This window comes from Triturus cristatus, chromosome 2_2 (assembly GCF_964204655.1).
Source record: "Triturus cristatus chromosome 2_2, aTriCri1.1, whole genome shotgun sequence".
Classification (NCBI taxonomy): domain Eukaryota; kingdom Metazoa; phylum Chordata; class Amphibia; order Caudata; family Salamandridae; genus Triturus; species Triturus cristatus.
The window spans coordinates 1,075,995,500-1,076,020,951 of NC_140582.1; the positions used below are offsets into that span (position 1 = coordinate 1,075,995,500).

The window sequence follows — 25,452 nt, forward strand, 5'->3', positions numbered from 1 at the left end:
CATGACTACCACTCCGAAGGCAGGTGAACCCAGTAAGTGGACAAGACGGGGAAGGAGAATCACACTGCCCCGGAAGTTTGGAGAATTCTGCATGGACAACAAGTAAGACTGTATATGTTATAAGGGGAGTAAGTTGGGGGTTGTGTTGAAAAAGGGGGAGATGTGGTGTAGCGGTCTAGTGGTTGGCGTGCCCGCCCCGTGACGTCACAGGATGTCCGGCGGAGGCCATTTTGTGGGAGTTAGAGCGCCGAATTCAACGGGTGCGGAGCTCCGTGCCGGCGCTCCTGTGAGGAGAATAAATACATCATACCACGACAACGTGTACGCGTGGTTATTGTAGCGAGGGACCACGAGGGCAGTAACATTACAACCCACACCTCACATTCTACAAATTGCATCTTAACACCTAAGTTCCATCATAACGAAATCCAATCACATGAGCCATCTTGACCACATCTGGTACCAAAACCTTAAAAAAAAGAATCAAGTCTCTAAATAAGGCATCACATGTTTATCCTAAAACAAATGTATTAAAAATGCACGTCCGACCTTGTATGGAGAGATGTGTGTGTCCGAAGGAAAGGCCAGCATTCCCATCACCTGCCGCACTTCTTCAAGTTGGCTTCCCTCTGCCTGACTGAAGTGCTTTCTTGCATGTCTGAAACCAATAGTAAGAAGTAAATATATTAGACAACATCTTTAAAATGCGCCACCAGTGTGTAGAATTTCAACTATTGGAGATGCACCCATGGCTAAGTCGTTTAGAAACCTAAGTAAATGTTGATACTAAAAACACTTCCACTTAAGGATATTCTCCTGTCTTTAGATTAAAGTCATTTCTTTTATTTAAAACACCATGTCCTATAGCACAGAAAGTAAAACAAAACGCTTGTCTAAGAGTCCTCTGCCTAGAGCCACTAGCTCCTGGAAATACAGTGCCACCATGTGGAAACACTGGAAAGTGTATTTAAAAATCTCAAGCAACTTCCCTTCTGAAAAAGTGGGTTTGAAAAACTAAAAGAACTTCTGGGCGGTAGCTGAACCTGGCATGGTGCTTCAAAGTACCTTTTCATAACCATATCTCTCTGCAGACTCTTGTCTATTTTCAACTATTGAGAACAAACGAGCAAAGACGCAGGGGAGGTGCTGGGAGAGAAGACCAGGCTAAGCAAAAGGGAGACATAATACACGGGAATGGTCAGACAATATAAGCATCTGCTCGTATAGGTTCACTCAGAAAAGAATGATTTGCAGAATATATGCGGAATGGCCCTTCAAATCTCAGAAATGTGGGACGTGGACGGAGCACGAGGAGCCGGACTCTGCAGGTCTTTCTGAGCCGTGCGGTGTCTCCTTCCTCACGCCCTCGACTCCACATGGAATCTGACAGAGTAGGGACTGCAGGCCTTCCTCCCCAAACCACCATAGACAACCATAGGAGTGCAAAGCATCCTTACTGAGGGCAAGTTACATCATCTCTGGCTCATCATTGTTCTGCGCAGGCAGGTATGTCCTGCAGAGAACATGAAGGACGCCTTGGACAGTTGGGAAGTGTAGGAAGGGGGTCCACCAGACGAATTCCTTCAGGAGGTAGCAAGTAATCACACTGGATTGTAGTTAAGGATCCGCTTCTTTGTAGGAGATATGTTCTCTTCAAGAGCCAGTCTCAGAATGTCTATACAGTTGGTTGCAGACTCTATATTCACCCACCCGACATTTCAAATCATAACATTCTCTCCCACGAGAGCAGAACCACCAGAAGGACAATACGAGTGACCACGAGCGCAACAGAGTGAGACGAGGACAGGCGAGGTAAATATGCTTGCATGCACTCAACAGGAAGGGCAGATTAGACTGAGGCCGGTGCCTCCATCACTTCAATCAATAAACAAAGATAAAACCATTACTCCTAACAGCAAAAGACTTTCGATCGCAGGTACAAGTATCAGTGTTCTCCAACATTCACTAAGCCACCCTGATTGGAGTTCTAAAACCCTCATCCCTCCTGAAAGCAGGCTTCCATCTGTCCGCAAGCTTCGATCTACATAGAAAATGCTTATTCATAGAACCCCGTCTTCAGGTGCCGATCTACATAGAAAAGGCTAATTCATGTACTCCCCAGTCCTGAAAGATCTTCAAAAGCTATCGATTGAAGCACTCGTTTCACTGGGCAGGTGCTCTCAGGTACTTGCACTTCTTTCATTTGGAAGGGATAGTACAGGAACTTCTCAGCACTGCTCCAATGCTTTCAGTGTGAGAGTACTCCTCAGCAGCAGTACTCTTCAGCAGCAAACAGGTACTCTGGGACAGGAGTACCTGCACTTCTAGATTTCAATTTCAGGCACTGGGCTGAAGTGAAAATCATATTTACGCCGCCTGCATCATCTTCAGAGTCTTTAAGATCAACAACTGTCCTACCTCGCTTTGTCTTAGCTGGTGGGAAAATCAGGAGCCTTAACAATCTAGGACTTAAAACTAGGGCCGTTAATTCACCGCTCGCTTCATCACATCATTCTCCCTATTGATGACTCGTCCCGAGGATCTATGGTGCCAGGAAGATGATCTACATTGGCAACACTGAAAGGGTATCAGTTTAACTGTTATCTTGGCTTTACTCTACTTGTGCCAGACTTTTGAAGTTAATCTCCAGGCTCTTAGCATCTCATCATGGACTGTGTCTAATCCTACCGCCAACGTCAGGTTAACGTGTCATCGACGTTTCCAATACAACCTCAGGACCTCTGCCCATTTGGATGAGTGGGTGGTGGGATGGCGGGACGGATGGATGGCTGGCGGGACGGATGGATGTCTGGCGGGACGGATGGATGGATGTCTGGCGGGACGGATGGATGGATGTCTGGCGGGACGGATGGATGGATGTCTGGCGGGACGGATGGATGGATGTCTGGCGGGACGGATGGATGGATGTCTGGCGGGACGGATGGATGGATGTCTGGCGGGACGGATGGATGGATGTCTGGCGGGACGGATGGATGGATGTCTGGCGGGACGGATGGATGGATGTCTGGCGGGACGGATGGATGGATGTCTGGCGGGACGGATGGATGGATGTCTGGCGGGACGGATGGATGGATGTCTGGCGGGACGGATGGATGGATGTCTGGCGGGACGGATGGATGGATGTCTGGCGGGACGGATGGATGGATGTCTGGCGGGACGGATGGATGTCTGGCGGGACGGATGGATGTCTGGCGGGACGGATGGATGTCTGGCGGGACGGATGGATGTCTGGCGGGACGGATGGATGGCTGGCGGGACGGATGGATGGCTGGCGGGACGGATGGATGGCTGGCGGGACGAATGGATGTGATGGGTGGTGGGACGAATGGATGGGTGGTAGGACGGAGGGATGGGTGGTAGGACGGAGGGATGGGTGGTAGGACGGAGGGATGGGTGGTAGGACGGAGGGATGGGTGGTAGGACGGAGGGATGGGTGGAGGGGTGGTTGGATGGGTGGAGAGGTGGTGGGATGGGTGGATGGATGGGTGGATGGATGGGTGGGAGGGAGGGACGGATGGGTGGATGGGTGGAGGGATGGACAGTAGGATGGATGGGTGGTGGGATGGATGGATGAGTGGTGGGATGGATGAGTGGTGGGATGGATGAGTGGTGGGATGGATGAGTGGTGGGATGGATGAGTGGTGGGATGGATGAGTGGTAGGATGGATGGATGAGTGGTAGGATGGATGGGAGGTGGGATGGATGGATGGGAGGTGGGATGGATGGATGGGAGGTGGGATGGATGGATGAGTGGTGGGATGGATGGGAGGTGGGATGGATGGATGGGAGGTGGGATGGATGGATGGGAGGTGGGATGGATGGATGGGAGGTGGGATGGATGGATGGGAGGTGGGATGGATGAGTGGTGGGATGGATGAGTGGTGGGATGGATGAGTGGTGGGATGGATGAGTGGTGGGATGGATGAGTGGTGGGATGGATGAGTGGTGGGATGGATGAGTGGTGGGATGGATGAGTGGTGGGATGGATGAGTGGTGGGATGGATGAGTGGTGGGATGGATGAGTGGTGGGATGGATGGATTGGTAGTAGGATGGGATGGGTGGATGGGTGGCTGGAGGTACGGATGGGTGGTGGGATAGGGGGTGGGTGGTGGGATAGGGGGTGGGTGGTGGGATGGGTGGTGGATGGGTGGGTGGTGGGATGGATGTGTGGCGGGATGGATGGGCTAGCAGGATGGATGGGTGGATGGGCAGCAGGATGGATGGGTGGTGGAATGGATGGATGGGTGGTGGAATGGATGGGTGGGTGGTGGAATTGGGTGGGTGGTAGAATGTATGGGTGGGTAGTGGAATGGATGGGTGGGTGGTGGAATGGATGGGTGGGTGGTGGAATGGATGGGTGGGTGGTGGGAGGGATGGATGGATGGGTGGGTGCGTGGTGGGATGGAGGTATGGATGGGTGGTGATGGGATGGATGGTGGGATGGATGGGATGATGGGATGGAGGTATGGATGGGTGGTGGGATGGGTGGGTGGTGGGATGGGTGGGTGGTGGGATGGATGGATGCGTGGCGTGATGGATTTGTGGTGGGAAGGGTGGGTGGGATGGATGGGTGGGATGGGTGGGATGGGTGGGGTGGGTTGGATGGGTGGGGTGGGTGGGATGGGTGGGGTGGTGGAATGGATGGGTGGGGTGGTGGGATGGATGGTTGGGGTGGTGGGATGGATGGTTGGGGTGGTGGGATGGATGGTTGGGGTGGTGGGATGGATGGAGGAATGGATGGATGGTGGGATGGAGGGAGGGATGGGTGTTAGAATGGAGGGATGGATGAATGAGTGGTTGGATGGGTGGGTAGGTAGGTGGGTGGGTGGGTGGTGGGATGGATGATGGATGGATGGGTGGTGGGATGAATGAGTGGTGGGATGAATGAGTGGTGGGATGGATGAATGAGTGGTGGGATGAATGAGTGGTGGGATGGATGAATGAGTGGTGGGATGAATGAGTGGTGGGATGGATGAATGAGTGGTGGGATGAATGGATAGTCGGATGGATGGGTGGTGGGATGGATGAATGGGTGGTTGGATGGATGGATGGGTGGTGGGATGGATGGATGGATGGATGAATGGGATGGATGGATGGATGGTGGATGGATGGGTGGATGGATGGATGGGTGGATGGGTGGATGGGTGGGTGGGTGGGTGGGTGGGTGGGTGGGTGGGTGGGGGTGGGTGGGTGGGTGGGTGGGTGGGTGGGTGGGTGGGTGGGTGGATGGGTGGGTGGTGGGTGGGTGGGTGGGTGGTGGTTGGATGGGTGGGTGGTGGGACAGATGGTAGGATGGATGGAGGGATGGATGGGTGGGTGGTGGGATGGATGGGGTGATATGGTGATGGGGTGATATGGTGATGATATACATTGATGTGAAGTTCTTCACAATTGTTCAACTGTGATGTGCACTGGCACCGGTTATGGGTGGTGTAGTGCTACCTAAAATGCCCAGTAAATAAAATTAAATAAATATATTTATGTTGTTAAATATATTTTTAAAAATGTGCACTGGAGATTATCACCTTGTCAGAGTAATTAGTTCCTCACCAGAGTTCATAGAAGAGTCCAGGAATGGAGAGGAATCCATGGAAGGGGATGGTGGAGTCAAAACTAGCAGAGCCTGACTGGTGACAGCTGCAGAGGGTAGCTTGGTAGTAGCTATTACCAGAGCAGTGGGAACAGGAGCACAGACCAGGGGATGAATCTGTAGACTTTTTTTTTTTTTATATATTTTTATTATTTTTGAATAAAACAACAAAAAATCTTAGCAGGTGCACTGCAGTCAAATTCCATTGGCTATATCCAACACAAGTCACAGGAAGCGATGATAGACAGCTAACGACAGTACAAGTATATTTCTTGCCCCCTTCGTCGTCGTCCACCCTCCATAGTGCGTAATTCCCAAATCTGCTAGGTAGGTGTCCAGAGTGACGTATCCCGCCCCCCCACGCCAGTTTATATGGCTTGTAATATCGAGTATCTTCCCCTCCCATCTCTAAATGGTAGTAACAACAATGGCTGCCAAATTTTCCAAAATTTTCGTGGACATCCCCGTGCTTTGTATACCGTCTTTACAGCACCCATGTACATATCCATGCCAGTGCGCCACTCAGTCAGGGTTGATATCTCGTAATATCCACATCCGTGTGTATGCCCAACAGAATATATTTAGGGTCTGCCGGGATGTGTATATGGAGTATATTATTTAGTTCCCGCAGGATCCGGGTCCAGGGGTCACAGATTTGTTGGCAGTCCCATATAGTATGGACAAAGGTACCGCGCTCTGTTTTGCAGCGCAGACACTCCAGCGTCTCCGCTCTGCCTATCGCGTACAGCCTCGCCCGGTCGTAGTATACCCTATGAAGAATTTTATATTGAACCAATCGTAGCCTAAGCTTAATAGCCACCTCCCTGGATGCATTAGTGCAGTCTCCCAGTCAATGTCATCTAATGCGCCCACAAGTTCCTACCACTTAACCCGAAGTGGTAATAAGTTATCGGGTACGTTGTTTATCAAGGTTTTCTATGTCCAGGAGACTTTCTCCGATATCTCTTCCTGGAGCAGCCGCCCTTTTAATGGGGCATATTCCGGTAGGTCAGTGATGTCTTGTCTACGCGCCTGCCAGGCGTGCCGGTGTTGGATATATTTATAGTGCTGTGTGTCCGTCAGGCTATATTCCCTTTGCAAATCAACAAACGTCATCAGGGCGCCCTGTCTTGTTATGTCTCCCAGAGTACTAATCCCATTGGCATCCCATCCTTTGAATCCCTTTAACATTGCCAGTTTGGGTAGTCGCGTGCCTTCCAATAGGGGTGTGGCCTTGGTCAATCTTTGTACCCATTTCATAATGTGCTCAGCTTCCCTCCATGCCTCAATCGCCCTCTGAGTTGCTGGCAACAAACTGCGTACCCCCTTTCCCCCATATATGTAGTGAAGGTGGGAGCTTTTGGAAAATTGGAGCCTTTCTATGGCGTAGGTGGGTTGATCTTGAGGAGCATGTCTCCATTGGTTGATAACTACGAGGTGAATTGCTCAATAGTATGCTTGGACATCTGGCAATGAGATTCCCCCATTATACTGGCTGCGTTGTAGTGTTTGCAGCACCACTCGAGGGTGGCCTCCATCCCAAAGCAAGGTTCGCAGTTCAGTATTTATCGCTCTGAAGAGAGCTTCTGGGGTTTTACAGTACGTGTTTTGGAAAGTGTACAATAACTTGGGTAGTGTGATCATCTTAAACATAGCCGCCCTCCCAAGCAATGTCAGGGGGAGACGCCTCCATCTAGTTACATTGTCTCGGAAGTCCGCCAGGACGCGTTGAATGTTGCGAGCTAGACGGGTTGTCAAATTCTCGGAGATATAGAGTCCTAGGTATTTAAAGCCTTCCTCGGCAATAGGGAGATGCACGGGGATTGACCACGTGTCTATGCAACCCCCCTAGTGGGTATATGGTTGATTTCCCCCAATTAATCTTGTATCCCAACTTCGCACCGTACTCTTCAACCACTCGAAAAACTAAAAGGGGAGTGTCTTGTCAGGGTTTGATATGTAGAGAAGGATATTGTCTGCGTGGAGCGAGATACGCTCATCCAGCAGCCGGCCTCCATGGTCCTGGAACCCCGTTAAGTCTGGTGTGCTCTAATCAGGCACACCAGTGGTTCCAATACGAGGGCAAAAAGTAGGGACGAAAGCGAGCAGCCCTGCAGACTCCCTCGCTGAATGGAGAATACAGCTGATTTGCCTCCGTTGACTGGCACTCTAGCTCTGGGATTCATGTATAGAAGATTGATCCATGTCTGAAAGTTATGGCCAAAACCAAATTTTACGAGGACTCTCTGGAGGAAGGGCCAGTGTACTGTGTCAAATGCCTTTTCGGCATCAAGTGATAAGAGCATATGGGGGACCCCACTCCCTTTGATTGTGTCCAGCCAGTTTGCCAGCCTACGGAGTTTGAGGCGTGTGGCATGTCTAGCCATGAAGCCCGACTGATCCTTATGAACTAGGGACATGATTATCTCCAGTAGCCGTGTGGCCAGAATAGAAGCCAATATTTTGGTCTCTACATTAAGGAGGGAAATTGGGTGATAAGAGCCGCACTTTTCTGGGGGCTTGCCCGATTTGGGGATGACCACAACCGTGGCCTGGTGAAGATCCAGGGGAAGCGTTCCCTCTCCTCTCGCCGCCGTTCAGTAGGCGTGGAGCTAGTGTTGTAGCATTTTGCTTAAAGAACTCCACCGGAAGTCCATTCAACCCCGGAGTTTTCCGTGACTTCTGCTTGGCAATAGCAGCCTGCACTTCTTGTAGAGTGATGTTCTCGTCCAAGGCTGCCATCTCTTCTGCTGGGAGGATGGGCATATCTATGGCTGAGAGATAGCAGTCTTTCTCCTCCTCCAGTACCGCTGGATGGGCCACGTATAGGGTAGTGTAGTAACCTGCAAATGCTGTCGCGGTTGTGGGTGCCATCGTATACCGTGTCCCCATCTCTTCTATTTGGTTTACCCAATTTGCTTCCCTTTCCTTCTGGCTCAACCACGCAAGGAGCTTCCCCGCCCCATCACCTGATTCATATAGTCTGTGGTGAGTATTTGTGTACGGGCCTCCCCTTCTGTGAGGGCTCTGAGTTCTCTCCGTGTAATCTCCAGTTGCCTAAGTATCTTGACCTAGTTGTCCGGGGATATACTGTGTTCCAGTTGTAACAACTTACTTTCAAGCCCTCTTAGTTGCAACATCTCTTCCCTATGTTTCCGGGTATTATGTCCTGCAACCTCCCCCTAAGGACTGTTTTGTATGCCTCCAAAAGGATGGCGTCTGAGGGCATGGAGCGTTCGTTCTATTGGAAAAACAATTTAGTTTGGATGTCGACGTTGTGTCGTGCAACTCCCAGGAGTTCAGTCTCCAATCTGATCTAGGCCTATGCACCCCACCCCCTACCTTCAACTGTAATGGTGAGTGATCAGAGATACATACCTCTGGCTGAGTAATCTATGCCGTCAATGAATGGAATCTCCCCTGCCGGGGCAAAAAGGTAGTCGATTCGGGAAAAAGTCGTATGCGCACCAACAGTCGGACGGGTGGTGTCGGCGCCAAAGGTCTGTCAGTCCCAGGGAGCGTACAAAGTCTGCCAATGGGGTGGAAGCCTGAGTGCCAATCACCTTACAGGATCTATCATGGCGGGAATCCATCATGACATTGAAGTCGCCCCCTATTATGTGTACTGCTGAGTTTGAATCTAGTAGTATCTCAGTCACAGCCTGTAACGTCTGAGGTTGTAGTCGCGGCGGGGTATACACACTAGCCAGGGTAAACTGTCTCCTGCCCCACGTCCCTCGAACTGCTGCATACGTACCCACGGGGTCCTCCCAGGTCTTGGCTACTTGGAAGGGTAGCGCATTCCGGATAGGCTCGGCCACCCCTCTAGGAGCCGGGGAAAATCCAGCGTGCACCAGCGTGGTATACGCCCCTCTCCCAATAAAGGCACATTGGGTACCTCGGAGATGGGTTTCTTGTAGGAGTACTATGTCCGGCTTAAGCCGTTTGATGTACCTATTTACCAGGCCCTTCTTGATTTTACTACCCAATCCGTTGACGTTCAACGTCAACATCGTGTATTGTGGGTCTTGCAGGACGTTCGTGGGTCATGGGGGCCATAAAGGGGGTGTCACTAGCCACCTGTCCCTGTCTACATGCTTCTGGCATAAGAGTAAAAACGACCTGCTGCTACCAAGAAAAACAAACTGTAAATCGTAAACTCCCTCCCCTTCCCCTCCTTGATCCCCCTCCCCACATCCTCATGCACCCCATGCTTAACCCTGCAACTGGCAACATAACAGCAAGCATAAGTGTCCACTGAGGTTTCTGTCGCTCCCTACCTGTCCCACCCCCTTAACCCCAAGCTACAACCAAAACCACAAAGGATATGTCACTAGTCCAGGAAGATGATTCACACAGTCTCTTCCTTGACACAAGCAAGTCTTGGAGGGGTGGCCTCCTCGCCGACACTGTATCGCCGGTAGAATCCTCCGGCACGCCCAAGGTTCACTTGTCTTCGCCACTTCAATGTTGATGTCGTTGATGATCTGTCGCCATTTCAGGGCTGGTGCTTCCGACCTCTCCGCCTGGTGGATAGCCTCAAGGAGGGGGTGGTCACCATCAGTATCTTCCGGGGAGTCTTGGTCCGATTGGTCAGCATGGGTGCTATCCCCATGAGTCGAGTCTCCAGTAGTGGCCCGTGCCCTCCCCTGGGTCCTCCTCCGGGAGGCCCCCTCTCAGTCGATAGGGCGTCCCTGGCTGCGCTATCCCCGAGCGCATCGACTTTCTTGCCGTGAGGCACCGTCTCGGTTTCATCCTCTGTGGTCTAGGCTCCCACCCTGGCTGTAGGGTTCCTGGGTGCGATGTGGTACCACTAGCCTCCAGTCCAAGTCTCGGGCGTTCCTCAATCCATGTCCAGGCATCTTTGGGTGTTTGAAAGAACTGAATCGAATCTTGAAAGATCACCTTGAGCTTGGCCGTGAAGGAAAGCATATATTGGATGTGTAGGGCCCGGAGTTTGACTTTCACGGAGTCGAAAGACCTCCGCATCTTCTGCACCTCCCTGGAATAGTCGGGGAAGATCATGACTCTCGCATTGGCCAGTTTAAGTTCTCCCAGTTTCCACGCTTCCCGCAGGATTGCATCTCGATCTTGGTAATTTAGGAACCGGGCAATGAGGGGACGCGGCGGGGCTCCCGGCGGGGCCTCGCGGCCGGCATCCTATGCACCCGTTCAATGAGAAAGCAAGCGGAAAACTTAGCTACGGGGAGGACATCGCGCAACCACGTTGTCAGGAAGGCGATGGGCTCAGCGTTCTCCTGCCCTTCAGGTATCCCAATAAAGCGAAAGTTATTTCTTCGCACTCTGTCCTTCGCATCATCGACCTTCCACATGAGCTCTCGTATGGTAGCCTGTAGTTCCTTGATGTCGCACCTGGAGGTGTGCGTCACGTCTTCCACCTCAGATATGCGGGCCTCCTTTTGCGTGACGCAATCTGCGATATTGTGTATATCCTGCCGGAGAAGGGTCACCTCCCTCCTATCTCCGCCACTTTGCCTTCGATGGCTTCTCTCGAGGCCTGGATCGCCTGCAGGATAGCTGCGTTGTCTGGTGCACTCGCAGCGTCTCCCTCCGGGTCTGTGTGCGCAGGGAGCACCCTAGTGTACTTGTCCATTTCCCCCTGGCGGTGCGTCTTAGGTTCTTTGTCTTTAGCCATTATCCACTCTGGGAGGTAGTGTTTCCGCCATCCACAGAGCCAAGGGGCGAAGGCGCCAATGGGGAAGTCGCAGGCTCGTGCCTTGGCAAGTGTCACAGATGGAGCGCTAGGACGGGAGGCACGGCGAGTTTCCCTGATGCAATTAACACTCGAAGTGTCCACCCTCTCCCTGTACCACACCACCAAAGGGCCACCACAGTGGGTGCACAAATGTTCAGGTGGACTTTCTCATGTACCCTATTCGGCAGTGGCCACAGGGATCGCAATCCTGTGTACACCAGTGTCGTTGTCTGTAGACGGGTTGCCACTAAACCACCCCTGTGGTGGCGTTAAAGTGGCCTTGATCCTGCGCAGCTGCGCTGGTTCGCTCAGCACCGAAGGCTCAGTCTCCGCCGCGGGTTAGAAGCTCGTCTACTACGCGTGTAGTGTGGCTCCACAGAAATCTGCCCGAGGCAGAGAGGGAGCAGCCAGACAGGCGCAGGTATGCCTGGATTGACTGCCGCAGGGAGGTCGCCCTCGGTCAACGCGGGGGGGATAGCGGGACCGGCCAAATAGAGCTCCGACAGGCTAGTGATGGACCACTTTGCAGTCCCTTAGGGTAAAAGTAGGGCGCATCCCCCGGCGCCACCACTACCAGCCCTTATTGAGCAGTTGCTCAGGAGTCTCCGTGCACCACTCGCTCGTGGCAGTTCTCACCCCCGTGCCCCGGGCCTTCTTCTCCGCAGCCCGGCCACTTACTTCTGCACCAATGGCGGAGGGCAGTAATAGTCACCGCCGTGATGGCGGTCTCCACCCCTGGGTCCTCGGGGCTGCAACGGGGCACCGGTATCTCCAAGAGTCACAAGGGGGAGGCAGTGAATGTTGTACAGTTGGATATCTCCATGCGGGCACTCTCACTTCCCCTCTACCCCAGGGGGGAGGGAATCACAGCAGCTCCAGCGGGGGCCCTCGATCTCCACCCAGCACCAGTGGCCCTGCCGGTCACTCCACCTCCCGCGGAGTCCTGGCAATCCAGCTCGGGGGCAGAGTGCGTGCGGCTCCGGAGCACAGAGGCGGGCCCAGCAGGGGCTCCCGCCTCTGCAGGATCACGGCACAGCCCCTCTCTCCGCAACCGGGCAAGCGAGAGGGAAAGAGGAAGCCACCCCCCGCAACACAGCGGCATCTCATCAGCGGCGGAATTAGGAAGGGAGGACGCTCCCGCTGCACGGGAGCAGCGCACGTCCTCAGCGCCGTCACTCGCCCTTTGATTGATGGGTGTCTCCAAGGCTGCCAATAAAGCATGGGACGGCAGCGGCCCCTGTTAGGCGCGGGCACTCCTGGCCCCACAATGCAGCCACCTTCATCCACGCCTCTTCACCCCCGGGTCCGGGCAGCCATCTTGCGAAAGCATGGGACGGCAGCGGCCCCTGTTAGGCGCGGGCACTCCTGGCCCCACAATGCAGCCACCTTCATCCACGCCTCTTCACCCCCGGGTCCGGGCAGCCATCTTGCGATCGGGCCCCGTCGTCTTGGAGGTCACGAAATCCCGGTGTTTCCCCTACAAAGCGGCTCCACCAACTGCTTCTTCTGCGGGCTATGAGTAGAATTACAGGCAGCCAACGAGTCCAGTGTTCATGTGTGGCTAGAAGATAGGATAATGACCAGGATCGGCGCCGGGTGGCCGGAGCTCCGGCAAGTGAGGCTAGTGAGCCATGGTGCTGGCCACGCCCTCTAAAAGTCTGAATCTGTAGACTTTAATCCTTAAGTAAACTCTCCTGGCATCAGTGAACGTATTATGACAAAGCCACTTGACATCCCCTGGAACGCTTGGGTCAGCCATAATGGAATCAGGAGCATGCAGTCAAACAGGCCATGAGATGCAGATCCTCAGTGCCAATTCCAAGAAGTCCTTGTCATATGTTCCTAAGGTGCCCAAAGAGATGTGTAGAAGGAACTAAACGTCTGACTGGCATGCCAAATGGGGTAGCGAAGTCTCAGAAGAATCTAAAGCACACAAGTCACATGCCAAGGGCTTAATGAAGAGGCTTTGGAGGGAAGCTATCCGGGTCCCAGGAGGGTTTTTGACCTGGGACAGATACTGAAATTCCCCTCTCCCTTTTACAATTCAGTAGGCTATCCTCCAGGGCAGGAAAAAACAATGGCAATAATGCAAAACAGGCTCACTCTCAAGGATACATCTTAAAGGTATAAGCTTTGGGGGGGAAGCCAGCTAGCGACGACTTCCAGGCTCACGCAGCCCTTCGCAGACCTTGTTGGGACACACTGTTCAGGAGGAACAAATCTCATAGTCAATGTCAGTAAGACTAAGTATTCACTCACTACAGGGCTTGAAGACTTCTGCCGTTTAATGCTAGTTTTAGAAACTTTCTTGGTCCGGCAAATCATAAGGTTGATGTCCACCAAAAAACAAAAAAAAGTGTTATATGATCCAATGGGAAAAAAAAAGAGTTGGGAATTGCAGAGGCATGAGTGGGCATCAGCCACTGCAAATACAAACAAAGCAGGTCACCTTCAGAGAAACAGGACTAGTAATAGCAGCATCACTTGAAGCTGAAGGGAGGAGGTATGGAAAGGTGAAGAACCATATGAAATGGGAACTTAGAGGAAAAGCATACTGTGTGTGCCAGAAGAGATCCAATCACAGAAAGGCATGGAAATGACCAAGTGGCAGAGAGGCAGGAGATACCAAGCGTGTGAAGCCTGGAAGGTAACGAGTACCAAACGTAAATGTTTACGCCTTGATATGCAAAAGATGTTATGTGCGCCGGCCTGAAAACAGAGTGCAGCTCCCCGAGACTGCCGGCGGAAGAACAGCTGCTCGAGACTGCTTAGCAGAGCGCAGCTGCTCGAGACTGCTGAGCTGTGCTCGAGACTGCCGAGCTGTGCTCGAGACTGCCGAGCTGTGCTCGAGACTGCCGAGCTGTGCTCGAGACTGCCGAGCTGTGCTCGAGACTGCCGAGCTGTGCTCGAGACTGCCGAGCTGTGCTCGAGACTGCAGAGCTGTGCTCGAGACTGCAGAGCTGTGCTCGAGACTGCAGAGCTGTGCTCTGTGCTCGAGACCGCCGAGCTGTGCTCTGTGCTCGAGACCGCCGAGCTGTGCTCGAGACTGCTGAGCTGTGCTCTGTGCCCGAGATTGCTGAGCTGCTCGAGACTGCAGAGCAGCGCTCAGCTTCTCCAGACTGCTGAGCACAGCTGCTTGAGACAGCCGACCAGAGCACAGCTGCTTGAGACAAAAGGGCAGAGGTCAGCTGCTTGAGACTGCCGAGCTGTGCGGGCGACTGCTGAGCAGAGCAGCTGCTCGAGACTTCAGAGCACAGCTGCTCAGGACTGAAGAGCACCATCAATTCCTGATATCATCTGAGTACAGTGAAGGGAACACGAGGCTCTCACCATGGACTGCTCCTCAAGCACAGAAGAAAGGAGTGAGCACTATCCTTGAAATTCAGCACAGAGGGATAGCGAATGAACAGCTGACCGATATAAGGAAATGTACTAACTGGCACTCCCCGCAGACTGAGTGCAGAGCAAAGTGGTCACATCACACTAACAGTCAAACAAGCCATGAGCCCCCGATCCTCAGTGCTCCTCAGAGCTGCTACTGCAAGTGCATATCCTTCCTTTTTCCTTGCATCCCTCTCTCCTTTACCCAATCCATTCAGTGCCCTTTCCTCCCAATCCCTCCTGTCTACCCTCAGGTGCAGATCATCTATTCACCATGCCTCAGTGTTTGAGGTCAGGGCACCCTGCACTGCTGCCCACAGCATCAACAGTAGAGGTCCAAGGGCACTCAAACAACATGAAACGGAGGTCCTTATTGGATCCTTGGTAGAAAGGAGACAGGTGCAAATAACTGGCTCATAAAAGTCCTCGTCCTCGCAAAGCACATGGCGGCTATCAGCACCGACCAAAATGGCCTCCGTACAGGTTCAACATTGTGGAAAAAGTAAATATCAGATTGTCTCAGTTGGGGAGGGGGGGATGAGATGAGGAGCAATAATAATATGGGACTTGACACTAGGCCGTTAAATTCACCGCTCGGTTCGCCACATCAGTCTCCCTTATTGAAAACTCGCCCGATGAACTATGGCGCCAAGAAGATGATCTACATTGGGAAAACTGTAAAGGTACCATTTTAACTGTGATCTTTGCTTTACTCTACTCATTTCTCCACTGGTATGGAGCATCAGGGCTGGCGCTAGGCATGGGAAGTGTGGCAGCTACCCAGGGCCTACAGTCAGCCCATCAGCATGGGGCCTGCACCAGTTTAACACACCACCAGCCCTATTGTACTCCTTCCCGTTCAATTAAAAGAAAGGCGTCTCTTTGCCACTGGGCCCATGAGAGGTGCTCCCTGTGCCTCTTTGGGATGGTGTCCCAGTTGCAAGGAGACGCATTTTGCAGGTTTGTCCTGCAATTAGGCCTCCTGCCCGGCTGCCCATTCAGAGCCACTGCAGGACGCCTATTGTCAGAACTTCAGCGCCCCACAGGTTTAACTCTCAGCCCCCAATCAATTTTTACTCCTTCCGCCCCGAAATGGACTGTAAAAGATTTTTGTAGGTGGCTGAGGAGGAGCTGTGACCCAGGAGAAGTCTAAACATAGCAGCATCCGGAGCCCTGAATGTGTCACTGACGTAAATTGGAGGGGCATCGCACATTCCCTTTCCGCCCGGGACCCCGGAAATCCTAGAACCGGCCCTGTGGAGCATACCAAAGGACCACTAATTTTGCTCGTCACAGGACCCCCTGACAATCACAGGGATTGCATCTTGATGCCTTACTTTTCAATAGTTTTTCATTTAAGGAGTCTCTCAAACATTTCGTTAGTACATGGACATCTCCAAGAGGGCAACCTCAGTTTCATATGCATTGTACAAACCTGACTACATTATGTGGAAGAAATTATAGATTTTTCTTGTTAAATATAAATTTCTTTAAAGCAAAACTGGAATCATGTATAAGCCACTTCTTCTAGCATTCAAACTGCAGTTCTACTCAGCTGTTTCCTCACCCCATGATCCTTATTAGTTATCTTGAGTCATATTGTTATGTAATGTACTAGAATACAAAACCATCCACTTCATATAGCTGGTAAGAACTGTTTCTGTGGATCCCAGAGTATCAGTCGTTACTGGGTGCCACCTCATTGCACCTCGTCACCAAGGGCCATTGGACCTAATTGGACCCAAATGGAAGCACACCCCTTTAACACTTGACTTCAAGGATACAGAGGCAGAGCAGTCCAAGGCTTACTCAGGAAAGTATCATGAGCCTCAGAACTCAGCATAGCACATTAATGACACTCATACCATAATTGCCTAGCCTATGTAAACCCTCAAATATCTTGATCATGCTAAAGAAAACCAGCCGCGGATGGTGTAGGTAAGAGCAGTGGAGCCAGGAGGGGGAGGGGGAGGGGGGGGGGGGGGGGGGTAGAGTCGATGGAGAATAAAATACAAAAAAACACTTACCTTGCGCTCCCCGCATCGCCTCATCGTCGTATGTAGACACCATGTTAAATGATGTCAAATTGGGGCCTCTATCAAAAGGTCTTTAGGGAGAGGGTAAATATTACTTGCCCTGTAAGCATCTGTTTAAAGGCATGTAGTGCTGTAGATTTGCATGGTGTGCATACTCCTGCCATCTAGGGTTTGTTCCGTATTTGTGCACGTTTTTTTTTTTTCCAAAGATGTCTTTGGAGTCACAAGGTAGAGTGACTCCTCCTCTTGGTGATAATGTGCATAGGAATCAACTCCATTGTTAGATTGTCTTCCTGCACGGTGGGTGAGGATAGAGTGTGAAATGAACTGATAAGATAACAGATGTAAATGCATAAGAGGAAAAAAATACATTAGGAGAAAAACTGCAACGGTAACTGGTGTCCAGGTAGAAGGGTGGGCGTGTGTGAATCTACAGGACTACATACCATGAACAGATGCTTACAGAGCAGGTAACATTTTTAGTTTGAGGCATGAGTGGCTGTAGATACACGTGTTGTGCATAGACTCTAAAGCAGTCCTTCCCAACAGCGGTGGCTAGCCGGTCAGTGTTGCAGTTGTTTGGAAACGTGTACATAGCACTGCCTGCCCTACATTTGCTTGCTAGCATACTAGAACATTCACGCAGTAGTGTTTAGTAAAAGTATGTGGTGTAGACCAGGTAGTTGCTTTACATATGTCAGCTATTCGGATATTCTCTAGGAAGGCCATATAAGCTCCTTTCTTTCAAGTAGAGTGTGCTCTAGTAGGAGCAGGAAAAGTTACTTTAGCATAACGTGTTTGAATGCGTTTAACTATTCATCTGGCAATGCCTGATTGGGTGGATATATAATTTCCTTTAAAAGGTTGGGAGAAAGCAACAAAACATTGTTGAGTTTTTATAAAAGTGTTTGTCCTATCAATGTAGTACATGAGGGCTCTTTTGACATCTAAAGTATGGAAAGCCTGCTCCACAACAGAGTCTGGTTGTGGAACAAAGACAGGTAGGTCGATTGATTGATTGAGATGGAAATGAGAGACAACCTTTGGAAGGAATTTGGGTTTGATGGGGAGGACAAACTTGTCTCTATGGAGTTGAAAGAAGAGTTATTTCAAAGTTAATGCTTGAAGCTCACTAAAAACAACTGAGTGAGGTAACACCAATTTAAAATGCCACCTTCCAAGAAAGAAATTGAAGAAGGCATGGGTGAAGGGGTTCAAATGGAGGGCCCATGAGTTGTGTGAGGACAAAGTCAGGATTCGGGCTGGACTGTTGCATTGAGGAGCAGGGTCAAGACTGATTCGCATATGGCTGGGTCCAACTGAGGTGGTATGGAGAGCAAAAGAACAATGGATTAGGGTGCTACCCGGAACGATTGCCAGGGGTAAGAAAAATTGCAAGCATTACTCCCATCACCTTTTCTGTGTTTCAGAACACAAAGACACACACAAGAGCAGATCAGAAAATTACAAATGCTGCTCATGCAGTAGTTGCTGCACGGACTGTGATGCCATTGCAAGGTTCTCCTCATAGCAGAATCACCTAGGCACGAGTGGGAACACTGGAATGGAGGCAAAAGGGATCTGCCACCACCAAACACTGATCTTTCCCTGAACCATACACAGAGCTGATGCTGAGTCGAGTTTTGTTTGTCTCCTGGACAAATTAATCCTTCAAAACGGAGTCCCTAAAGCAGGGCATACCCCAGAACCTCTTTATCCACAGCACGTGGCTTCTCTCCCTTCCAGACAGACAAAACAGCCTCCCTTGCACGGACAGTACTCTTGCACAACTGTAGGAGGCCTCCTGTTTTGGGTCAATGCAGAGTCCACGGCAGAACCTGAAGATTCTCAGCCACTGACCATACAGCATGGATACTCTCCTCTCACCCCCTTCCTCCAGCAGGCAGAAATAAATTGCTACTGGAACGTGAGCCTATTGTGTAGAGGGCCTTTGATCTGTGAGCAGGAGGATCATCAATTAGCTTCATTCAGGCAGGTTAGAAGAAAGTAAATGGCATCAAGCCAGGGAGTAGGGAAAATCATAATTACTGTACAGCTATATAACAGAACTCATTCAAGGTTAAAGTAATCATAATTAGGAGTTATATGTCCATTTAAACATAGCTTGAGAGCATACTCAGTTCTCAGTATTATGAGCCAATCAAACATTTAAACTATTGTATCTACAAGAGTAAGCTGTTTTTAACATATACTAGGATCAAAACACTTTATCCATTTGAATTATGTGAATTATCCTTTGGGCTCAGATATAAATTTAGAAAATGTCTCATCTGCCATAGATCTACCTGTACACAGATAACAGGAAGAACCAAGCAAAAGTCACAGCTTCTCAGCCTGTACACGCATGCTACATATGTATCCTGTTTGGCCTACCACAGCCTCTTAGCCAAGCTGTCCTTATACTAAAATGGCGCACACAATAGGTTTGCAGCTCAAAAAACTTCCAATAAACATTACAGTGGATGAGACTTACTCTAGGAGTGTCACACCACAAAAGGGTCCACAAATCTAGAGGTGCCAAAAAAGGAATATGTTACTTATCCTGTGTGCAACTATTTGTGGCATGTATGGCAGGCCCTCTCTCCTAGGGAGTGTTGCTGTGGAAAGAAAACTGGCAGTTTGATGGTTTGTTTGAGATGGAATGGGGAGATCACACTTGGGAGAAACTTTGGATTGGTCCTTAGAATAACTCTGCCGTTCTGAAAATTGAAGAAGGGTTCTTACAGCGTAAGAGCTTTTAATTCACTTGCATGCCCAAAAGAGGTGATAGTGACAAGGAAGGCAACCTTCCAAGACAGGAACAAACTGTAGTGGGCACAACTGTGGTGGTTCATAAGGAGGGCCAATGGGACATTTAAGTACGATATTGGGGGGATGATTTGTTTGGGCCTTTCAATGAAAGCCTTATAACTGGCACTCTAAACAAGGAAGAGCACTCCCTATTCTGAAAGTAAACAGCAGCTTTTGCAAGACAGATACATATAGAAATGTAAGCTAAACCTGTTTTCTAGGTGATCATGATGGTAGCAAAGTATGTCTAAGATCGCTGGTTTGAGAGGGAACAGTCGACAAACCTTTTAGACTTGGCCGTATAACAGGCCTGCCTGGTGGGTCTATGTGCCTCTTTAAGAATAAGGCAAATGCTACTTACCAGTATGCATCTGTTCTTGGCATGTAGAGCTGCAGATCTACACACATGGGCATAGATCGCCATCTGGTGTTGGGCATGATGTTTGCAGTTGTTTTTCCTCTTGGAAAGTCTTTGGAAGTCACGAGGTATGCGACTCCTCCTTTGGAACGTATTGCGCATGGGCTTCAGCTCCATCCTCAGATTGTTTTTCGCCAGCAGGGAAATGATGGAGCATAGTAATAAACAGTGAAGATGCCCATGTGTGTTGTATCTAAATAAGATAAACTGGAACAGATAAAGGTAGCCAGGGAGGCGGGTGGGCGTGTGTAGATCTGCAGCTCTACATGCCAAGAACAGATGCATACTGGTAAGTAGCATTTGCCGTTCGAGGCATATGAGCTGCAGATTACACACTGTGCATAGATTATATAGCAGTACACATCCTTAGCGGTGACCACCAGTATCTGTTGGAGTGGTTTGAAACAATGTTTTGAATACAGCCTGGCCCACACTAGCTTGTTGCTTAGTTTGCACATCTACACAATAGTGTTTAGTGAAAGTGTGCGGTGTTGACCATGTAGCTGCTTTGCAGATATCATCTAAGGGGATGCTCCCTAAGAATTCCATGGAAGCCCCTATCTTACGTGTAGAGTGGCTTTAGGGGGAACAGATAGCGTTCGTTTTGCCTTGTGGTAGCAAATCTGAATGCATTTGACGATCCACCTAGCTATCCCAGATTTGGAGATGGGGTTGCCTTTATGTGGCGGTGAGAAGGAAACGAACAGTTGTTTGGTCTTACGAAAGGGTTGAGTTCTTTCGATGTAGTAGAGTAAGGCTCGTTTGACATCTAATGTGTGGAGAGCTCTTTCTGCAACGGTCTGTGGTTGCGAGAAGAATACGGGTAGTTCCACAGATTGGTTTAGGTGACAGGGAGAAATGACTTTAGGGAGGAATTTTGGATTAGTACGGAGAACAACCTTGTTATGGTGCATTTGCAGAAAAGGTTCTTGAATGGTGAGTGCTTGTATCTCACTGACCCTTCTGAGGGAAGTGATGCCTACAAGAAAAGCAGTTTTCCATGTTAGGAATTGAAGTTCACATTTGTATAGAGATTAAAAGGGAAGCCCCATTAGTCTGGTGAGAACGATGTTTAGGTTCCACACAGGTGAGGGTGGCACTCTGGGGGGAATTATTCTTTTGAGGCCTTCCATGAAGGCTTTTATGGCAGGTACTCTAAAGAGTGATAGATGTTGCCTGTTTTGTAGATAAGCTGCTATGGCTGCAAGGTGCAGTCTAATAGACGTGTAGGCTAGATTGCATCTTTGTAGATGTAGTAAATAGCCTATGATGTGTTGAATGGACACATCTAGGGGATTGAAGTTATTGGTGTGACAATAGACCACAAAACGTTTCCACTTGGCTGCGTAGCAAGCTCTAGTGGTAGGTCGCCTAGCTTCTCTAATGACGTTCATACAGTCAGGGGGAAGATTTAGATAACCAAATTCTAGGATTTCAGGAGCCAGATCGCAAGGTTGAGCTGAGCTGGGTCCGGGTGCCTGATCTCTCCATGGTTCTGGGTTTAGAGGTGTGGAGAGAGGTGTAACTTTTGGTGCGGTACTACAGATAGTTCCAGAAGTGTGGTGTAACACGGTTGTCTAGCCGAAGTTGGAGTTACTAGGATGAGAGTGAGGGCGTGTTATTGTAGTTTGCGCACCACTAATGGAATGAGTGAGAGAGGCGGAAAAGCGTACGCAAATCTGCCTGACCAGTTCATCCATATCGCATTGCCTTTGGACAATGGGTGTGGATATCTGGCGGCGAAGCTTGGGCATTTGGCGTTTTCGTGGGTGGCAAAGAGGTCTATCTGTGGATGCCCCCACATTTGAATGTACGGGTGAAGAACTTGTGGATGGATTTCCCACTCGTGGATCTGTCTGCCATAGTGTTTTGGACTCCTGGGACATGTTGGGCTAGGAGAAAGATTTTTTGGGGTATGGCCCATCTCCATATGCTCTGTGCTAGGTGAGCGGGCTGCGGAGAGTGTGTGCCGCCTTGTTTTTGTATATAGTACATGGCTGTCATGTTGTCGGTGCGGACTAAGACGGCCTTGCCTGAGACATGCGTTTGAAAAGCCTTTAGGGCTAAGAATATGGCTAGTAACTCCAGATGGTTGATGTGGAGTAACTTTTGTTGAGGCGTCCACCTGCCCTGCGTGGTGTGATGTAGTAGGTGAGCTCCCTAGCCGGAGAGCGATGTGTCCGCTGTCAGTACTATCTGAGGAACCGGTTCCAGGAACGGTCGCCCTTTGGAAAGGTTTGTGGTGGTCCACCACTGCAGAGAGCGATTGGCACGACCGTCTACCAACACCAGATCTGTCAATTGACCCTGGGCCTGGTTCTATTGGCGCGCTAAGCACTCTTGGAGAGGATGCATCTGGAGTCTTGCGTGAGGTACTATGAATATGCAAGAGGCCATCACTCCTATAAGTTGCATGAACACTCGAGCTGGAAGAGTGTGTTCTGGTTGAAATTTGGCACGGAGAGCCTGAATGCTTGCTAACCTGGCAGGACTGGGATAGGCTAGCGCTTTTGAGGTGTCTATGTTGGCACCGAGGTATTGTTTTACGTGGGATGGTTGCAGATGGGACTTCATGTGATTTACTGTGAAGCCCAGTTCGTGAAGTAGTTGGATAGTGGCGCGAGTGCGTTATACACACTGGTTGTATGAGTTGGCTTTTATGAGCCAATCGTCTAGGTATGGGAAGACATGGATGTGTTGTCTTCGCAGGTGTGCTGCCACTACCGCTAGGCACTTGGTAAACACCCGTGGTGACTCCGAAGGGGAGCACTTTGCATTGACAGTGTTGACCATCCACTACAAATCTGAGAAACTTCCTGAGAGCGTTATGAACAAGAATGTGGAAATAGGCGTTCTTGAGGTCTAAGGTGACAAGGAAGATGTTTTGGGAGAGCAGGGGAAGTACCTGCTGGAGTGTGACCATGTGAAAATGGTCTGAGTGTATATAGTGATTTAGGGGTCTGAGGTCTAGGATGGGCCTTAGAGTGTCGTCCCTTTTTGGTATGAGAAAATATAGGGAGCAAACTCCCATATTTTGTTGGTGGGTAGGAACTAGTTCTATCGCACTCTTTTGGAGGAGGGAGATTACCTCCTTCTTTAGTAGTGCTATATGTTCCTTTGACATTGGGCGTTGTTTGGGTGGAATGTTTGGGGGGGGTAGATGTTAGTTCGAGGCAGTAGCCTGACCAAATTATTTGTGTTACGCATTTGTCTGAGGTGATAGTAGTCCAGACAGGAAGGAAATTGTGGAGTCTGCCCCCGACCGGAGTGGGATGGTCTGGGGGGAGTGGAGGGAAGTCATTGGGTAGGGGTGGAGGCAGAGCGGGAGGTGTTAAGTCTTGCCTCTGCCTTTATTATTGTTGTCCCTGTAGCCGCCTCTTTGGTAACCCCTTGTGAAGGTGGATTAGGTAGGGGCTTTATAGGAAGTAGAAGCCGTGTCAGAGGAGTAGCCTCTGGGGGTGCTTCGAAAGGAAGAGCGGTGAAAGGAGCGCCTGGGAGGGTGCGACTGTAGGGCTGCCATAGACTTCGCCGTATCTGTGTCTTTTTTCATTTTTTCCACGGTATCATCAACTTTTGGGCCGAACAGATGTTCCTGGTCAAAGGGGTGGTTCAGGATGGAAGCCTGCACCTCTGGTTTGAAACCTGAAATTTGTAGCCAGGCATGCCGACGGAGGAGGACGCTGGTGTTAATTTGACCTAGAGGCGGTGTCAGCTGCATCTAGGGAACAGCGAATGGAGGTGTTGGTGATGGTTTTACCCTCCTGGATTAGCCCATTGGCTCTATTTTTTGTATTTGTCAGGGAGGTGTTGCATTATGGCTTCCAGTTCATCATAATGTGCCCTGTCATATCTCGCCAAAAGCGCTTGTGTGTTTGCGATGCGCCATATGTTGGCAGCCTGGGATGCAGTGAGCTTGCCAGACAAATCCAAGAGTTTGGACTCCTTATCAGGTGGTGGTGCCTCGCCTGATGCCTGGGAGTTTGCACGCTTTCTTGCAGTGGACACTACTAGGGAGCCTAGTGGTGCTGGTCCTCTGATGTAGGTGGGGTCTGTAGGGGCAGCCTTATACTTGTCAATGCAAGGATTGATGACCCTGGCCCTGACCGGTTCTTTAAAGACCTCCGGCGTGTGCTTGATAACGCCTTTAAGCATGGGCAGGATGGAAGTGGCCCTGTGTGTTGTGTCAAAGGTATCTAGGAGGAAGTCCTTCTCCACGGGGTCCGTATGGAGATCCACTCCGTGGTAATGTGCAGCCCTATGGAGTAGTTGGTTAAACCCCATTGTATCTTACGGGGGGGATGGTCTTGAAGGGTAGAGATCGTCCTGCGGGACGTTAGGGATGTCTGGAATATTATAGTCGTCCCATGGGTCTGGGGAGCCTGTAGGAGTGGGGTCCCCTGTGGGTTGGTCATGGGGCTCGTTCCCTGTGTCATCATAGACATCGTCATCATACTCATGCGGAGAGGGTGTGGGGGAATGATGAGGTGGGGGAAGAGAAGGAGGAGGTGGAGGATGTGGGGGTGGAGGAGGGGGTGAAGGTATTCTCAAAGGGGAGGTAGCAGAGTCTTTCTTCTTTGGAGGTGGAGCTGGGGCAGGCTTGTCCAGCGGTCTCTTTTTGATGCCGAGCATCAAATGTCCAGTCTTAGGGTCCTTGACAACTGTTTTTTGTAGTGGATCAGGCAGAAATAGTTCTTCAGTGAGTGGCCGATCTGTCGGCGCCGAAAGCGTCGGGCCGTAGGTTTTTTAGTCTTGGAGTCGGCATCAGTTCTTTGTTTTGAACTGTGCGGCTTCGAGATGGCTGGTTGTTTACTCGGCTCCGAGATGACTTTCGGCTTCGAGGTGTGGGTGTCGATGGCTTTGTGTTTTTTGCTCGGATCCGGGGACGGTGTCGGTACCGAGGAACTGGTGCTTGTTTTCGGCGCCGAGTGCTTCGGTGTGGAGCTTGGTGTGGAGGAGGAGGCCATTTTCTTTTTCAGCGCCGGTGCGGAGGAGTGTTTCTCAGCACCGACAGTAGGCTGGCTCGAGCCCGAGCCGCCAGAAGGCTTGATAGGCTTCTTAACCGGGCCGGAAAGCGAGGTGTGGGAAGCAATGTCTTTGGTCGTGCCTAGGCCCGAGGGCGAAGGCGTGACCGAAGCCTTTTTCGATGCAGTCAAGGGTTTGGGGTGGGGGTGGATGTTGGTACTCACGCCCCTCTGTGCCGGAGTGATGTCCTCGACATCTGAGTCATCGGCCTCGGAGGCGCTGACGAGGCCCTCTTCGGTGTGCTGTCCTTCTGGAGCATCGACGCCTTCTCCGAAGAGGTCGTCTGGGATCACTGTCGACGAGTGTGCCATGGTTCTACTCGCCCTTCGGTCTCGAATGGTCTTCTTGGACCAGAAGGATTTGCAGGCCGGACAGTCTCGAGCCTCGTGTTCAGGGGAGAAGCAGAGGTTGCACACCTCATGGAGATCGGTGTGGGGAAATTTGGACCCACATCTA

At 50.7% G+C, this 25,452-nt stretch overlaps 1 protein-coding gene across 1 annotated transcript in view; it reads right to left on the reverse strand.

Annotated features, from left to right (window-relative positions):
- The window catches only part of MAEA (macrophage erythroblast attacher, E3 ubiquitin ligase), a 391,495-nt gene that overhangs the window by 89,440 nt on the left and 276,603 nt on the right, over positions 1-25,452 (reverse strand). The window contains exon 6 of the mRNA XM_085642591.1: positions 550-658. Within this exon, the coding sequence (XP_085498717.1) occupies positions 550-658 (109 nt within the window). The remainder of the gene's footprint in view (positions 1-549; positions 659-25,452) is intronic.